Below are 17,964 nucleotides of genomic sequence, written 5' to 3' on the forward strand. Positions count from 1 at the left end.
AGCGTTGCTGCGACCGTGAAGGGATGTCGGCACGAGGTCTGGCTTTTCGCCATCGTTGCCTCTGTTGTTGCCGAAGGGTCGCCTAACGACAGTGATGAGGACGACACGGAAAGCGACAGCACGGGCGATTCAGTCCCGACAGTGGCAGAAGATGCACATTATGTCAGCATCATGAATGCCATTGTTGCGACGAGAACAGCAACTCGCAATGAAAAAGGCACCCGCGACTTCTGCGGTGCTACCACGCCCGTGCACGGAGAATTTGCAACCCCAACAAGAAATCTGCCACGCGAGTGTTTGCCGAGAAGAGGGGGGCTGGCTGAAAAGCTGGCTTGCAGCTTCGGTAAGTTTGAGGCTGCTGTCGTCACTGCCAGGCCGCCGGGGCATCAAACGAAAATAACGCTTTTGTTGCGCTAAGTGAATAAATACTGCATGTTTTTGACCTTTCATCGCACTCTCTCAGAGTTCCGTTTTTGACAGGTCAGTGGGGGATCTCATGCTGTTTCGGTTAAAAGTGCTATTGTTCAGAACGTACTTTTTCCAAGCTCCGACCAACTACGGTTTAACAAGGTTTCACTGTACATATAGCTTGCCACCTTGCTTGTGCAAACCTACGAAAAACACAATGCAGCTACTTTACTGCAAAAGAAAGCAAGACCATGTCTTGTTGCGTGCAGGCAGAGTTTCAACTTTCCTAGCATTCTGCTCAGCCACCACTTTGTATACCAAAATAGCCTGCATTGTTCTCGACTTCGTTGCTATATTGCTGTTGGTGCACGGGGCTAGGCTACCAAGGGTCCATCGCGCGAGGAAAACCTTCCGAGATCCTCGGCAATGACCCTGGCACGCTGGACGCCGTCTTCCGCTGCACTGTCTATTTGAATGCCCACATCGAGTATCGAACGAGAAGAAAGAGGGACAACTGAGCGGCCCGGTATTTATTAATCATAGCATAAGAAGCCAACAAGCAAAGACACCGAGAACAACACAGGAGAAATTACTTGTACTTACTAATTGAATTAAAGGAATGATAAATTAACGGAAATGAAAGTGGATGAAAAAGCAACTTGCTGCAGGTGGGGAACTATCCCACGTCTTCACATTACGCATGCAATGCTCTACCAATTGAGCTACCACGGTGCTGTTCTCCCATCCACTTTCTGGGGTACTTATGTGTTGCTACTAGAACTAACCCTGGGAGTGTCAGCCAGCTCATGATACATTGAGTATTGAAACACAGCCTTAGTGTCCGAGGTCATCACAATTGAAGGGGCTGCTCAGAAGTTCAAAATGGCCGCAACAAACTGCGTCTCACTGTGATGCTTGCACAGAGTGGGCACCAAAGCCCTGTAGTAGTAAGTGTGAACAAAGTAGTGCGGAAAAATAGCACAAGTTCTTCCGTATAAAACCCAATAAAATTGGCCAGCCTGCACGTTTTTATCTTCCGTTTTCTCCGTAAGTGGCATGCCAGTTGGTTTGCTGAAAGGTGCAAAGCAGTCTATCTTTGGTTAGTTGCGTCTCCTTCACCAGCAACAAGTTATCGGCCGACATCAGCTCAATGGGGTGATGTCACAGCTTTGTAGTTTAAGCATCTTCCAGATCCCCATTTTTACGGTGCACAGGTGTCCAACTCCCTAAAGGTTGCCTCATACTAGCCAGGTTTTGTTGTTATAATGCACTGGCTTATTTGACCACAGAATACAAGAATATATCTCTGCCATGGTTTTTGCAGCCTTTTACAACAGAGAACAGTGACAGCTGTTATTGGTGGGTCGCTCATTTTCTTCCTGAAGGGAAGCTCTTAATTTTCTAGGTAACAATCGGCAATCCTGTATCAATAGGGACATTTTTTTCTTGTTCAATGACCTTGCCAGCTACCGTTGAGGTTGTTAGCCCTTACCGACTGCCCTGCACACCTTTTAACGTGCTGTCAATGAGAATCTGAAATGGCACACTAACCAGCCACCCATGCAGTTTGCCTAATCTTCGACAAGTTTCCATCTGTGCTTACATGACAGAATGGAAATTGATTTTAAACACGACATGGATTACCAGTGGCATGCAGTCCCATTTAGGGGAGAATGCATCCCATTGCATTTTACTCCGTCAGCAGGCAAAGCACCTCAATAATGTGCATATTAATTAGTGTTCCAGTGATGCCCCCGAAGTCGAACAGCACTCGGGCAAGACAAGAAAGAAAAAGCAGACGCACATAGAAGTTGACTTGTGGACGTCCCACAGGTGGACCGTGCCATTGCCCAGACCAATGCCAAGGCAGCGTAGTTGGGGCAGCCACTGCAGGCATGTCACCTCCGTGTCTCCTGCAAGGGCACAATATGACAAGTCATGATGCTTGCAAGAAATTTAGTATACTATAAAAAAAAATATATCATTTTCCTGGCCTGCCCTGGAATTCAGTCATCTTTTGGACCATATCTATGTCCAAAAATGGCAATTGGTGGCTGCATTTACTTTCCGTGGACAAACCGAAGAGCCAAAGAGCGACAATGCACCCCGCTGACAAGCGGCTGGAGCAAAAGGCTTCTCTGTCGCCTCGGCAACCCCTGTTGCAAACCCTCAGCAACACCTCGGCAACCCCTGCTGAACCAGTACGCTGCCACCGCATTTCTTTCTCTCTCTCTCTCCCATTCTATGTTCGCACGATCAGTGCCTCCTTCTCCGCATTGCCCTCATCATTTTTCCCTCAGCCAGCGCACCTCGTGGAGAAGCGTGCTCATTGCCTCACTTGTCTGCAGGATTTTCTGGCAGCCGCATTACAACGGGCATTTCATCTCGCACGTCTCTACTATAAGCAGTATACATAGAGCGTATACACTGAGTTCTATGGGAAGGTAAAGAGGAGCCAGCAGTGACTGCATTATATACAGTCTGCACTATAAGCAGTAATGCTGTTAGTGGTCCAAGCCGTATATCGTTATACAGTATGCTGATTATGGGGGGGAAAACATTAGTTTGCTTCAACATATTGGATAATTAGTAATAGACACAAACGCTATATAACGAGGTTCAATTCTGTTGATATTCAATGAAATATTGCATTAAACATGCAACAATTTGCAGTGTATATGCAAGTGTGCAGACTTGTTGCCATGCTTTGCTGAGAACAACATTTGCCTGAAAATTTAGTAAGATAAAACCTAACTAGTAATATAGCCACTAGAAGGTTTAAAGTTACAAGCAAAGAGATTACACAAATCCATGTATTACAGTGCAGTCCACTAATAACGATATCAAGACCGAAAAATCCTATCGGTATAACCGATTGTCACTATATCTGGACTACACTAAAACGAACAAAAATAATAATAATATATATATTTAAAAAAAGCTACCGAACATACCTTCGAAACTTCGAAACCAAATTTGCCACTTACACTAAACATAGATAAACAAAGCAGGCAACAAAAAATAATGTTTATTTATACCCCTAAACAATGTGTCAAGCGTTGGGCGCACTGAAATAATCGGAAATCTGCACTTCGTCAAAAACTGGCCACTGTCATGCTTGTCATCACTGCCGCTGCTGTCATCGCCTCCGTCACACAACGCTGCCATCTGTCGCGACAACAATCGCCTCGTCAGATATCTAGAACGAGGCAGCACTATCTGCACTCAGAAACTCCTCCATCTAAGAACCACCTGTTTCACTGTCAGTAGCGACGTGCTCCCAGAGCTTGGTAATGTCAGCGGCTTTCACCGTGTTGGTTTCACTTTCACGGGGGTTTTGCCCTGGCATACAAAGCATGGCTTTTCCATTGATAGGCATGGTCCCTGCTTTGCAGCAGTCATGATCACAGCGCTCCTACGTAGGCTCGTACTTCTTTGAGCCTTGCAAAATTTGCAGCTTCATCTCAAGCGACACAGCTTTGCGCTTTGTCTGCACCATTTTCTTTTCTATTAACTGGGCAGTCCAGTACTTCGGGGATGCTTCCGTGGCGCATTTCAGTGCTTGCTGAGCGTGTAGAAAGGGTGGGCGCTGATTCATTTTCTGCCATTATCACGTCTCTCTCTTCATGCATGGCGTATAGTTCCGTAGCATAGTGGAACACGTTCACAGTTGACACGGACGCAAACCAGCTGGCGCCATCTTGAGGCGCGCTGTGCTAACTTGCGACGCTCTCTGTGGCTTTCGCTACCGGCGCACAGGCAAGACACGCCGCGTGGTAATGATGGCAGATACGAACTCACATCGCCAAGCTTTTTGCCCCGTCTCAGCATCATTCGTTTAAGGGGAACTTAGCAATGCAGGAGGAGGAAATAACTTTATTGAGCCCTGAGGAACCCCTCCCCACCCACTCTTGGTTTAGTGGTCGGCAGGGGTCACGGGCCGCACCCACGTTGGGACAGGAAGCCCATAAGCCTCCGCCCTTTCGTTAGCACTCTGGACTGGCCGGAACTGGGTCTGGTGGTCGTCACTTCGCAGGGCGTCCACCCAGTCTTCTTTACTGAACATGGTGCCGCTTAACACGGAGCATTGCCAGAGCATGTCCACTAGCGAGCAGTACGATTCGCCACAATCCGGACATTGTGGCTCTACCTCTGGTGAATAAAGGCTCAGTCTGCCTCTCGAGGGGAACGACCCTGTCTGAAGCATTCTGAATATCGATCACTGTGGTCTAGTGAGCTTAGCGTGGGGGAGCGGGAAGGTCCTCATCGACAGCTGATAGTGCGTTATTTCGTTGAAGGTGAGCAGCGGGTCTCGGTGTTCCCCTCCCTCCCCGCTGCTTCGCTCGCCACGATCGCTGCGGTGCGCGAGTCCTCGCACGCGGCCGTGCACCAGCTCGTTGGCGCTGGGAAAGTCGGGGTGCACATCTGCCCCCATGTGGGCTGGAAACCATTTGACGATGTGATGACCCGTGGCTCCCTCGTTGCCAAGGACGGCCGCCGCTTCCCGCGATATCGAGCCCGAGGCGAATGCTCTGGCCGCCGATCACAAATCTGTGTGCACGTAAGGACGTTCGGGGTGCCTCATTGCCATGGCTATAGCCACCTGCTCGGTCACATCGGACATTACCCCCTTGACCGATGCCACGTTAATGATCGTCCCATCCCAGCATATCGAGACAGCTACATACCGGTCGCTGTGCCCGTACTGGGCTGTGTCTACAAATGCCACCAGTCCCGGGGAGTTGGCGGTCGATTTCAGCAGTGCTCGGGCCCTCGCCTTTCGGCACCCCTCGTTGAATTGCGGATGGACGTTTCTCGGAAGCGGTTCTACCTTGAAAGTGCCCCTGACTGCCGTGCTGAGCACGACCTTGCGTGCGTTGCACTCTGCCTCTGCATTTATCCCTACTTCTTCTAGGATGCGTCTACCGGCCCTGGTGGTCGACAGCCGCACGACCTGTGCCTTGGTATGTGCTTCGATGATTTCCGCTAATTGTGGACCCCTAATCGATCGAGCCACTCCGTGCTTGTAGTGATCGGAAGACCTAGCACCCTTTTGATACTCTTGCGCATCGGTGTCTCTATCTTGGCCGCGCCTCTCTTGGTCCATTTTAGTGCTGAGGCTACGTAATTTACGTGACTCATGAGGAAGGCGTGGTAAAGTCTGACGAGATTGCTCTCGCTGAGCCCTCCCCAACGGTTGGTCACCCTGAGGATCAGCCGGAGCATGTTCTCCGTTTTGGACGTGAGCCGCGCAGAGGGTGAAATTTTCATCATTATATCTGATATGCAGTGAACAAAATAACGATATGCAAGTTTTTTTTTCTCATAGCCCCAATGCACAAATTGATGCTCCCAAGTTAACTGATCGTTATAACAGATATATCGCTATATGTGGTATCATAAGTGGACTACACTGTATACTACCTATCAGCCCTAGGGTAGCTATATGATCCGAGTCCCTCTACAATGTATAATTAATGTTAAGAAAGATTAAGAAATCGAAAGATTGCCCATTGGTAGAATATTTAGCCGGGAAAGCAATTTGCACTTCCCAGAAAAGGAAATGCGCAGCAAAGAAACACAGCAGCCGCTCACCATCTACAACTGCCATTTCATCCAAGGCTGCAAGGTCATCCAGATCTGCAAGAAGAATGTGTCACATGTGGTAAGAAAGCAACAACAAAAATTTGAGAAAAAAAAAGTGCATTAGAGATAGATACAATGTACATTGCAGCGTTTGTGCAAAAAAACTAAGAGGGTTTTCAAATACAGGCCGTGTACGCACTGCAGAGGTGCACAATGCCGTGCACGGGAGCCGCATGGACTGGATGGAGGGGCGGCAGCTCGTCAGTGAAGACTCCATCCAGGGCCACCACAGTGGCGGGCCTCGATTCGTCTGAGTAGTGGCGTGCGCTGTCTAAGCACAGGTCCAGGAACAGCAACTGGCGATCTTCAGTAGCCAGGGCCATGCAGCCACCAGCCAGGCTGCCTAGTCCCTCTGCGCTAACCAGGGACAGGTGGGTGATCTGCAGAGTGGGACAAAAGGACGATTTCACTACAAGTTTCACTACATCATGACTTCCGCAAACCATGTCGGTTGGTAGTCTGTAGGGGGCCGAAATGTAACTTCACTGAAAAAAAGTTTAGGCCCTCAGGTTTGTATCATGTCTTCAATCAATGATCATCATGACTTGCATTTCCTTTAAAGGGGCTCTCAAACACTTCTCAAGCCACGATTACCAGTCACGGATTGTGTAGATCAACGGTTCGAGTGATGAATACAACAAGAATGGTAGCGATAGGAGTACGCAGACCCAAGTTATACAGCCGGTAAATGTAAAAATACCACAAAAGAAAAGAAGATGCCCTTTAATAAAATTTAGCGCAGCCTCCCGTCTCCATTTTTCTCTCATCCACTGATCTTCTCTCATCCCCTCGCTGTCACCGGTAAGAGCTTGAGACACCTATGTAGCAGAAGCTTGCATTCCCTACTTGCCTGCTCTATGTTCACTAACTCCGATGTGCCGATGACACCTTTACTGTGGTAAAGAACCATGTGGAGCTTCACCACGCCATCTTGTTTGAACAGTTGAACTACTTTCAGTAATACTGTAAGTATCGAGCTCCCCTGACCCGTCTGAATTAGAGCAGGCGCTCCTGCATTGTTCCTTACAACAAGGCATCAATCCCAACTCCTCGAGCTGGCGGTTGAGCTCATCGAGCGAAGGTGACAACTTTTTCTAAACACACAGCCTTACTGCTTCCTCTAGTTTCCCCAGCACGCTACGCACATTCCAGTAATGTGTTGTGGGATGCACTAATGGCGTTATTTCTGCCTGGCCACCTACGCGACTTCATGTGACGTCTAGGGTGGCAAGTGCTTCCAACTCGTGACAGGCTAGAGCAGCGGGGCGTTATGACATCACTGCCGCCACTCGGGAGCCTTCCTTCATAACCTGCACAGGCAGCTCAGCACAGGAACACAAACAACAAAGTGGGGGTGGAAATCTGCACCGGTTAACAACACTCACTAGTGTACTGCATGCGTGAAACAAGGCTGCTCATGAGCTTACACAAGCGAGCAGGGACGCTTTCACATAGACACACTACTTGTGTGTGCACTTTGCAATAACAGAGCAATGCTCAGAGGCCAGAGGCAATACAGCAGCCAGCGCCCCTAGCCTGTATTGTAGGCTCTTTATTTCTTTTGTTTATTTTACAACAGTGTATTTGGATAAGTCAAGTACGGCAAAAAAAAAAAATAATAACTAATATTAATCTATCATGTTTTTGCTTGAGTGCAGTGGTTATCTGCAAATTTGTTTTAACCAATCTCGGATTCCGGCACAACTTTAATATTTAATTAAAATATTTAATATTTTGATATCAGTGCTTTGACTTGCACTAAAAGCATCTCAAACTATCAGTCTACACAACCTCAAACAAAGTTTGAAGTGTGAGGCTTGAAAAATACTTGAAGTGTCGATCATGCGCTAATAAGTAGAAAAGTATCGCTAATGCGCATGCTCTCTGTGACCTGGAAGTATCGGTTGCACAGCATTGAAGAAAGCAAAGGGACGCAAGATAGGTGACATTCGTTGTTCTGGAACAAGATATGTCCCAAAGTGTGTAAGCTTCTTGAAGTGTATGGTAAGAAGCATGTGTTTAGTAAACTGCGCTTGTTGCCCCCGCAATAAGGTGGAAGAGAGGTGAGAACAAAAATACTGTACAAGACAAGCAAGGTTCAGCAGACACATCTACCCATTCACTAACCAAGCTGCCTTCAAACCAAAGATGGTGGTGAAAGTGCCCAGGACTGCCGTTATCGTTTTAAATGTTGTGTCATTCAATATAGACCTTTGAAATGATTTGAACAATTTAACACTAACAATTTCTAACACGAATTTATTGATGAAACAGACTCAGCTGCAGCTAACTGTGGAATCTCATTAATTCTAACGTGCGTATTCGAACTTCTGGTTTACTCGAACTGATGTGGTGTTATCAAAATCTGTATTTCAATGTGCAATAACAGTCAGTAATTCAAATTCATAAACGTTTTGCGATGGTTAATTCGAACCTGCCACACCATCGACCATGTTCTAAGCAGTGCGCCTACTTGCACGGCGAGCAGGTGGGCGTAGGATCCAAGTTGTCCTCGTGTTCCCTTCACCCGTGTCGCGATTCACATCGTCTGCGATGAAAACCTAATTCTCAAGCCCTATAGTTGTAACGGCACCTTCATCCACGGACGCAACCTCGTTGTCCGACAACCTGTCAACAGCTTCTGGAAATGCTGACAAGTTGCTCCAAACTGACAACGGCTTTGTTGCACTTTTCGGAACACTTTTCCCAGTCATCGTTGCCACTGCAGAAACCGGCACGACGGAGCAGTTACGGATCATTTACTTTCTCATGTCAGACTTCTTTTCTCTCCACACTCAACTGGATAATTTCCAACTTCGTGGTGAATGACAGATTCTTGTGCTTTATGCTAGCCATCATACAAAAACAAAATGTGGGAAAACAACACAACGAAGCAGTAGTGCAAACTGCGTAAAGCTTGTGGGAATTATGCAGGTTCATATTTACCGCACTCCTATGTGTGCCATGGAAGTGAGAAGAGTAGATGCCTTCATCCTCTGTTACTGCGTGGGAGGTCAGACGGCTTTCCCTACAGCGACAGAACCCTCTTGCAACCTGGTCGCAAACATAGGCTGTCACATGGTCGCGGATCCCCGCGCCCATTGGAGCCCCCAAGCAAAGAACAAGGCTGGGTCGTCAAAATCGGTGCAGCCGGCAAACGCCCAAAAGGAGAAGACTACGAGCCACGACACAGGAAGGACCCCAGGTAAACATCTGATTCCTATCCTTTGTCGCGCCCTACCTTTGTTCACCGCGTGGCCCCGGCAAACGTCTTGGTCGTAACTAGCTTGCTTTCAAGTGCATCCTCTTGTTACAATAGACGTGGTTGTGCTTGTTATTCAAAACTGTGTTGTCGTGTTTTTGCTTGTCCTGGTACCACTCAAACCCGGCCGAACAAGGCAAGCAATACGGAGATGGCATCAAGACTAAGCCTTACCCATGAAGGCGACTTGAGGGAACTCCCTGTCTACAAGCTCCACCAGCCACAAACTCTTGATTGGCTGTGTGACCAAGTGCTGAGGGGCAGACCAGGATCATATTTTGTAGGGAGTTGTCCACCCACAGCGCAACAAGAGCCACCCAGTTGCAGCCGGGCTAAACCACCTTTTCTGAGGGGATGTTGGAAGCTTGCCCAGTCACAGCGCAGGAAAGCTAACTTGTGGGGCTGTTTGCACTGCTTGAAGTTCAATATATCGGAAGTGGCTGCTATTTTCCTTTGATGTAACCATACCTTTCGCCGTATATTTTCGTTGTAACTTAATGGTGTTGAGGAATTGTTCGATGTAAGGTATAATTGTATGTAAATGGGTTTGATATAGTCAGGTTCGACTGCATTACAGATGGTGATGGGATTACAAATAACGGTGATGCGGCATTGTAGTACAGCGACAGTTCGTTGTCAAAAGGTACGAAATGCATTGAATCCTATGGGCGTTCCCCGGGGATACGTAAATATTTGGCTGTCGCTGGATTTCGTTATCACAGGTTTCGACTGTATTTTGCACCATAATGAAGTATACCTAGGAAGCTTCGCACTATGTTCAATCTTTACCAACAAAAACAAAAACATCTTACGAACATTTGCAAATAAGACATGACTTGACAGGCTTAAATAATTTGCCTGTGCACTCGGAAGTCACTTATGATGGCCAAAAAAAAAAAAAAAAAAAAATCCCCATTGTCTCCATGTCACCGCCCTGTCGACGATACACTGACTACAGAGACTGCATGCTGCTGCAGGTCTGAGGAACCAGTGTAGCTGTTTCAGCATGACTCTAAAGAATGCCAGCACTATGTGGAAAGTATAAGGGACTTTGATAAGGACACATGCTTGTATCAACGCTCACTTTATTTAACCCTGTGCCTCTGGCCATCCACAGCGGATGCACCGCCACCCTCTAGCACATCTGTTCCCAGTCAGGTCATAAGCGCAGGCATTCTAGCACCTCATGATGAATGGTAAATCTGGAGGTGCAACACTGCAGCACATGATACACAAAACTGCTTCCTGCGCTCACTGGGCCATGCATTACAGGCGCAGGCGTTGGCAGACCCAAACTTCCAGTGCTGGTTACCCATGGCAAATCTTTGTGCAGACACAGCATGGCCGAATGATAAGCATCAACCCACCGGTGCGACGAGATGGATGGCGCGAACTACACGCCCGCTGACTGGATGGCACACACAGAGCAAGGGTCCTCCCGAACCCCCGCGCACGGCCACCACCAGGTAAATGAGCTCGCCCTTCGTCATCTCCAAAAACGGCCCCACGAGCGGCCGCTCCTGCCGCCCAATGTGGAGTTCGGAGTACAGGACGCCTGTTCGTGCATCGTAGCCCCGCACCAACGAACCGCAACTCAGTGCTGCCCTCGAACCACCTGCAGTAGCCCACAAAAATAAGCACCACCACAATGGAATAAATTGCATACACTGTGCCCGCACACACTGAAAGTGGAACTGCAAGTTAAGCTAGAATGCACAGATTTGTCGGCAGTCTGGGCATAGAAATATGCACGTAGGCAAAAGAGATGTGTTGCAGCAACCTCTCAATGCCCCTGCCTCTACGAATGTTAGAGAAATTATCATAAAGATGTGTGCACTATACAAGGTCCTTTCTGTATAAGCAGTGTCTAAAACATGGTGACCATTAGTCTTTCAGGTGCCTGCAGCATACAAAAGCATGCTAGCATGCTGTTAGCATAAACACAAGAGCCCTGCCAATATGCTTCTTGTTCACACAATTTCTAAACTTGTGCCCTTGCAGTGCAAAACATCAAAAAAATTCGTTTATACCATGTATTTCTCACAATAACACCATTTTTTGAACTGTCAGTGAAGTACTACTGTGTTCCCTTCATGACCACTCTGGCTGCTAGGGGGCAACAGTCGTAACAATGATGGTTACAAATGAAAAACAGCACGACGACAAGCTACAATAGGACGGCAAGTCCTCCACCTGTAATTTTTATTGTGGCAACAATTACACAAGCAACCTGCACATCGAGGTTTGGAGGCCACGCAATCTGCTGCACAGGCCAGGGCAGATGTGTTTAATAACTGTGTCAGGTCTCCGGAGGCCCAGGTGGTACGCAGGCTTCAGAAAACTATGACGCCAATTGTGCTTTGCATCTCACCTAGATTTCAAGAAAAGCTTTCAAATTTTTTAGACTTACCACATCCCCAAACAATAACTCATCTACTGAGACCTTAAAGGGCCTCTCACCAGGCCCCTGAGCAAATTTTGGTTATACACTGGAAGTTGTTATGTGTCCTTTAGGGAGTGCTCTGTCAAAAAAAAATTTTCAAATCGGCTCATTAATAGCCGAGATAGAAATATTTCAGTGCCGCGAACCCATGATTACAGCAAGCGGGCTCCAATGACAAGCAAGACGCTCTCTCCACTCACCCCATCTAGCTTTTGCAAGCGAAATTCCTTCCCTGTGTTCTCCCATACCAGACCTCAAGGATCGCTTGAAGCATACGTCACTTTTTCTCCTCGTATATATATATATATATATATATATTTTTTTTTTTCTTTTCTTTTTGGCTACGCATTTTCGCTGACAGCGTCGCGCACGAACTGTTGTCTCGTTTTTACGCGCTGTGCACAAGGAAACATGACCAGCGTTATAGTTCAGTACTACACGAATACTGAGGCAGAACAAGTGGATCGCAGAGCATGATCACGCACTCGAACACGGTAGAAAATGGCATAGTTTAAGTACCTGCGCATGTGACCGCATGACCGTGGGAACAAGCACACAAAGCAGAAGTACATCTCTCTTGCTTCAATGCGAAGTAAAACAAAAAACATGCAGACATTCCATTTGTGTGTTTTATTATTTCTCTAAAGTGCAATTCGTCAATTCAAGCAACAGATCGCACATGTAACAGATGCTGCCTTGAATAATTCTCGAAGTCACATGTCACCACGAGCAACGTCACACTGCAGACACGACTACGTAGGCGCAGGGATGCAAGTACATCACCGTCCGGTTTTAAATTTTCAGATCTTTCCGCGGCGCTTAGCTATGTAATACTTTGCAGACACATTCATTACCGCTCAATGTATGCTCTCCGCTTGTCAGCTCAAAATGACCAGACCTGGTGAGGAGCCCTTTAACCTATTCCACAGTTTTGCTGAATAGTGTTGCTGTATCACAAATGAGCATTTTTGCAATTTGCCTGAAAATGAACACTATTTAAAAGTGAAAATGAAAGAAACTTTCTTTTCACCCCAATGTCCCTTTTTCATAGCACCTTGCTGCATCCTGAAGAAGCTCTCATTTCTACCACCTATATTATAATTACAAACAAAATAATGCAACATGTCTTTTAATGTTTTTTTCCAGTGTCTGAACAGCTATTAAAGAGATTTTGAGAAAAGCTAACAATGGGGTTCTTTTAACTTTAAAATAGTGTTCATTTTCATAACAGCTTTGCATATGAGGCAAATTGTAAAAATGGTAATTTGTGATACAGTAACAATACTCATCAAAATTCTTGAATATGTTAAGACCTCGCAGCCCACCAAATTTCAAAAAGCTGCATTCATTGGTTTAGTACATAAAAATTTGTACATATGGCAACTTTTGACAAGTGTATCAAATTAAGGAATTTTTCTAAAACGCTTCCGTTTTCCACAGAAACGTCAAACAACCCTAGCTGACTCTTCTTTATGTATACGTTTCACACACACAAAATTTATTCTTTGTAACCATAATATTTTTTATTTCACATTGTTGTGAACTTGCAAGAATGGCCGGTGCATGAAATTGGCACTTCCACACTGAATAATTTCGGTATTCTTTTCCTCCTAAAGTATCCATTTAGCAAGGAAGCCAACTTCACTTTCGTGCTACCGAGCGATTACGCACATAAAATATAAACTATTCCGTTGGAACCTAAAATATAAATTTTTGGACCCATCTTGCTCTCGTGGAACCGCCCAGCATGGAGAATTTTGCCGAGAAGTATGGCTTCACGGCAGCACATGCCACGAAGCCGCATTACTGTAACTCGTCACTCATGTGTTACCTCAATGTGCATGCGCCACCTAACACAGCCCTGCACCTAAGTCCTCAATCCGAACTCCATTTAATTTGAACAAATTGCCTGGCCCCTTTGGTTTCCAACTGTCAAGATTCGACTGCATTACAAATTTTCAATGTGCCCAGACTGCTCATACAGCACTTCGTCAACCAATTGAGTGTGCCTAGTTATTTCCTTTTTTCCCCTGCACAATTTTTACAAGAACATGGCTGTTTTCAAACACGGATTCCTACATTCCCTGTGCACCTGAATGCTGCAGTGGTGACGCATACTACAGCTCGTCTTTGTTTCTTTCATTAAACATTTACAACTCCTTACTACTGCAGTCATCGATGTGCAGGCTGGCAACTACTGGTCAAAGCCAATAACTGGGCAGCAACAGCCTGATTTAAGAAAAGAATTCATCCAACAGTCTGTTTTCATGTTGGTATAAATAAATGTTATTGGGAATTCAATAAAAACCCGGAAAAGTATGAGTGATGTTTAACGCAATATTGAAGTTTCCCTGCTATGTGTAGAATATTACCTCACCTAAGTGCTTCCAAGAGCATTACCTAATCCCTGGTGTTAGGGTTGGCATCTGACAACACGTGGTGAAAGGAATTTCATCCGATCATCTTCGTCAAAATGAGGCCTGACTTCTCTGGCGATGGTTGGCGTCCCGCACATCATGCACAAAGAACTTTCTCTCACCGGACCTTTTACCAAGCCTCGTCGAAATGAAGCACGACTTCCTAATTCGCCATGACTGTTTCAAGCGTCTACTTGTCTGCCGGAAGCCCCGCAGTGTACAGCCTCTTTTGTGTGTGCGAGTGTCTGCAAGTTTAGAGAGGCCCTTTCCTCGAATTGGGGCTAGAAGAGAACTTCCACGAACCCACAAAGCGCAGAAGAGGCGGACAGGCGTCTACCATTCCGGGAGGCGGGACGACTTCTTCCTTTCAGCAGGCTCGGTATAGCCAGAGGAGGAGGGGCCCTCTTTTTGTGGCTGTCACGTGACATCGACGGAAGCAAGATCCTGCCCACGATTGTAGAGAGCCTATTTAAGGGGCTCCGAAATGTACTTTTAATCACTTCATGCTCTTCTCATTTTCCTTCATCTACCTTTGAATCAACCGTGCAAGTTTTACACTAGAAAATCGTCTCGCCCTTGCTTGGTCGCCATGGTCTACCGGATGCCTGCAGCCCGCTGACAACGCTATGCTACCCAATAAGTAACGTCGGTCATGCTTCGATAGGCAGGCGCCGCTACTACTCGTCAGCAGTACGATACGCTACCCTGGAGTAGGCAACACTGGGTGGGTTTATCCCGGTTATGCTCAGAGGCCCCTTAAAAATAAAATGCAAGCAGTACAATGTACTTTGCAGAAGATGCAAAAATAATGTGCAGTACAAATCCCAATTTTGGAATGAGCATTATTTTTACCAACATCAACGCCATCACACAAACTTGCTGCGTGACAGTGTGAACAAACCACACATAATCATTGAGAAAATTGGCAAAAATAATAAATTTCATACACTTTTCAAGGGAAAGAAATGTTTAAAAGGGGGGTAAAATGGTTAAAGATTAGCAGCAGCTGTAATCTGTGACATCACAATCACAGTCTCTTAATGTGGAATGTCCAATTATGTCTAACATTTAGTACTACGCATTTTTGTCATATAGGAGAGCTGCCCACTGTGATGAAAAACTAAATATTAGGCTGGCTGGGGTGAATAAAAGGTCTATTCGATTCAGCCAAGTTTCTCTGCACCTTCTGCACTTACTCACGGTGCACTGCACCTAGGCCTTCGATTCCCTGAGGTGCAGGGGTGCACCCTGCACCCACGTCCTCGATTGAACGGGGTGCAAGGTGCCGCCACGGTGTAGCGAGTGGGTGCACCCTGGCACACCATAACTGGCGCCCCCCGCACCTTTTTGTTTGTGGTGCCGTGCACCCTTTTCTGAATCGAACAAACCTCAAATGAGACGCACACAAACATGCAAGCACACAACCACATAATACAGCCCTCATATGCGCACACACATGCACGCTGAAGCCTTCAACAGATCCTCGTTACTATTTTTGTTGCACTTGTATTGAGATGCACATAAAAAAAAACAGAAGGAGATGAGGCACTTCTTACATTGATTGATGTGTGCTGTGACAGTGTTCTCCAGATGAACCTGTGCAGCACTGTCAATGAGCGCCGGCTGGAACTGCGATAGCTCGGCCACACTTTCAGGGGGCACCAAGGACAGCGGCATGTTGCTGCGAACACGTGAACAGTCACGGCATGTTACGCATTCAGTAACACACCAGACACACATCAAACACAGTCACACCTAAGTCCGCTCTGCAACTGGCAAGCTAGGTATTGGTGCGGCGCATGAAAAACTTGTTCCATTGGATTTTTTTTTTCTTTTTGCACGTTTCTCAGAAGAACGTGGATGAACCCCGGAAACGTAAGCATACAACACTTCTAAATGGGTCGTAAATGAGGGTCTAGCAATTTTCAGTTAATTCCTAATTAAGACACACAAACCTTAAAAATTTGACTGTATGTCCCTCACCCCTAACATTTTCCACATTTCTCGAAATATGAACTTCGTAAATGGCCTAATTTTTCCAGAAAACCGCGAAAACATTCATATGTTTTTGAGAGCTTATAAGTACATTAACGGGCAAAATGCGAAAGTGCCTGTGTACCATAACAGGGTACACAGCCTAAACCTAACCGAATGGTTAGCAGACGAAGCTAACCATGTGACAGTTACATCCGCACTAGCACAGGCAAATGCTTCAAATGTGTAACGGCCTTGCGTTTCTGAAGCACAGGCAGAAGCTCGGCTCGATCACGCACGCAGTTTCGGTCCGACTTTGGTCGCCGTTAGGCCCTAATGCTTGGCAAAGAGCCAAGCATTGTTTGCAGTAAATATGGTTTACAGATTTTACATCTCACAATCCAGCCTGACAGCTACATTTCGCTGATAATCGCAGTAAACATAACTCCAGTCGAATGCGGAAAGCATCGGAGACGCGAACAAGGCGACTGCGCAACATTGCGTAGGCGCGCCAGAATTTAAAACTCGCGCCCAAGGGTGGTGCTGAAAGTTCAACGTTCGTCCACAGCTGCTGGTTTATGCACCTACCGGCAAAACCAACTCCGGAGGACCCTGACATGGGCACAAATTTTTCTACAGCACGTAAAAGCGCTCCGTATGACGGCACCAAAACGCGACAGCTACGAACGCCGGCATGACCGGCTCGGCCCCCGGGATATGTGCTCGCGAAGGGTGCAAAAGCTCGAAGACGTAAGCAACTGGATACATAAATCATGAGAGACGCTGCGAGTTGACAAAATTACTGCAAAGGATATCACGCACCACTCGCTAAATTCAGGGAGACGCTACGGAACGCTTCGCTATGTAGCGGCGAGCGCGCATTCGACGACCTCGTGCGCAGCGCCAGCGAATTTCAGCGCGCCTCGCGGACCTCCTTGAGATCTTATTGGCGTGACATCGCAAGTGCACCCCTTACCTTTAGTAAATTTAGTTGCACAGTCTATCCAGCCACAGTCAGATACATTCGCATTACTTCACGCATCACTATCCCGACGAAAATTGCATTTCGCGACTAGAACGCCGCCATTTAGAGAAATAAAAAAAAAAAGAGAAAAAGAGTGCTGTCACGTGTTGAGAAGTGCTGATGATGATGCTTTGGCACATTCTGAAGCATTTCAAACTTCTAGTAAGTTCCCGAGAGTTACTTTTTTATGCAATGCTTTGTTATTATTACTAATATAGATGAATGTATAATTGTTAGCGTGTAATATTCTGGAAAGCACTTTGCCTGTGAACACACCCTTAAGTTTAAACAGAATAGCTTTAATAACGCTTTGTACTTCATAAAAAACGGCAAATGCGCATTTACTGCATAATGTAAAACATTATTTTATTTGTACAGTAGCGTCGTTTTGACAAGGAGAAAGTCAGAAAAAAAAATAAACTGTGGTGAAAGTACGACGAAAGAAAAAGACAAGACAAAGTGGATGAGGGGTGAGAGAGAGCAATAGAATGAAAGCACGAAGCCAATGGGAGAAACTGGAGAGAAAGCGTCTAAAAAAGAGCGAGAAGAGGAAAAAAAGAGAGAAAGCGGAGAGGAGAAGAGAAGCATAGCAGCCGGGGGGCGCGCAGGACGTGTGCGACGTTTCGGATATTTGGGAGATGACCCCCCGACGCAAAAATGACGTTACGGAAACCCGGTAGGCCGGACTCCGTTTGAAAAATCCCGACACCCGCCCGCCCGCCGGAGGAGCGAGCAACTCAGCCGCCGCTTCTGGGACGTGTTTGTCCTTTCACGCGCGTTGTTGGAGTAA

The 17,964-nt window shown here is 46.5% G+C and overlaps 1 protein-coding gene across 3 annotated transcripts in view; it reads right to left on the reverse strand.

Moving 5' to 3' along the window:
- The window catches only part of LOC142579854 (uncharacterized), a 181,408-nt gene extending 164,147 nt beyond the window's left edge, over positions 1-17,261 (reverse strand). For 2 of the 3 annotated variants that reach the window (XM_075690471.1, XM_075690473.1), the window contains exons 1-6: positions 17,127-17,261; positions 15,733-15,857; positions 10,684-10,931; positions 6,194-6,434; positions 6,004-6,048; positions 2,213-2,321 (exon numbers count right to left, since the gene is read on the reverse strand). In XM_075690471.1, the coding sequence (XP_075546586.1) occupies positions 2,213-2,321; positions 6,004-6,048; positions 6,194-6,434; positions 10,684-10,931; positions 15,733-15,853 (764 nt within the window). In that variant the 5' untranslated portion in view covers positions 15,854-15,857; positions 17,127-17,261. Of the gene's footprint in view, positions 1-2,212; positions 2,322-6,003; positions 6,049-6,193; positions 6,435-10,683; positions 10,932-15,732; positions 15,858-16,972; positions 16,992-17,126 lie in introns of those variants that run through there. The other variant, XM_075690472.1, reaches the window with a different exon arrangement.
- Positions 17,262-17,964: the final 703 nt, after the last annotated feature.

The sequence above is a fragment of the Dermacentor variabilis genome, chromosome 4 (genome assembly GCF_050947875.1).
Source record: "Dermacentor variabilis isolate Ectoservices chromosome 4, ASM5094787v1, whole genome shotgun sequence".
Taxonomy (NCBI): domain Eukaryota; kingdom Metazoa; phylum Arthropoda; class Arachnida; order Ixodida; family Ixodidae; genus Dermacentor; species Dermacentor variabilis.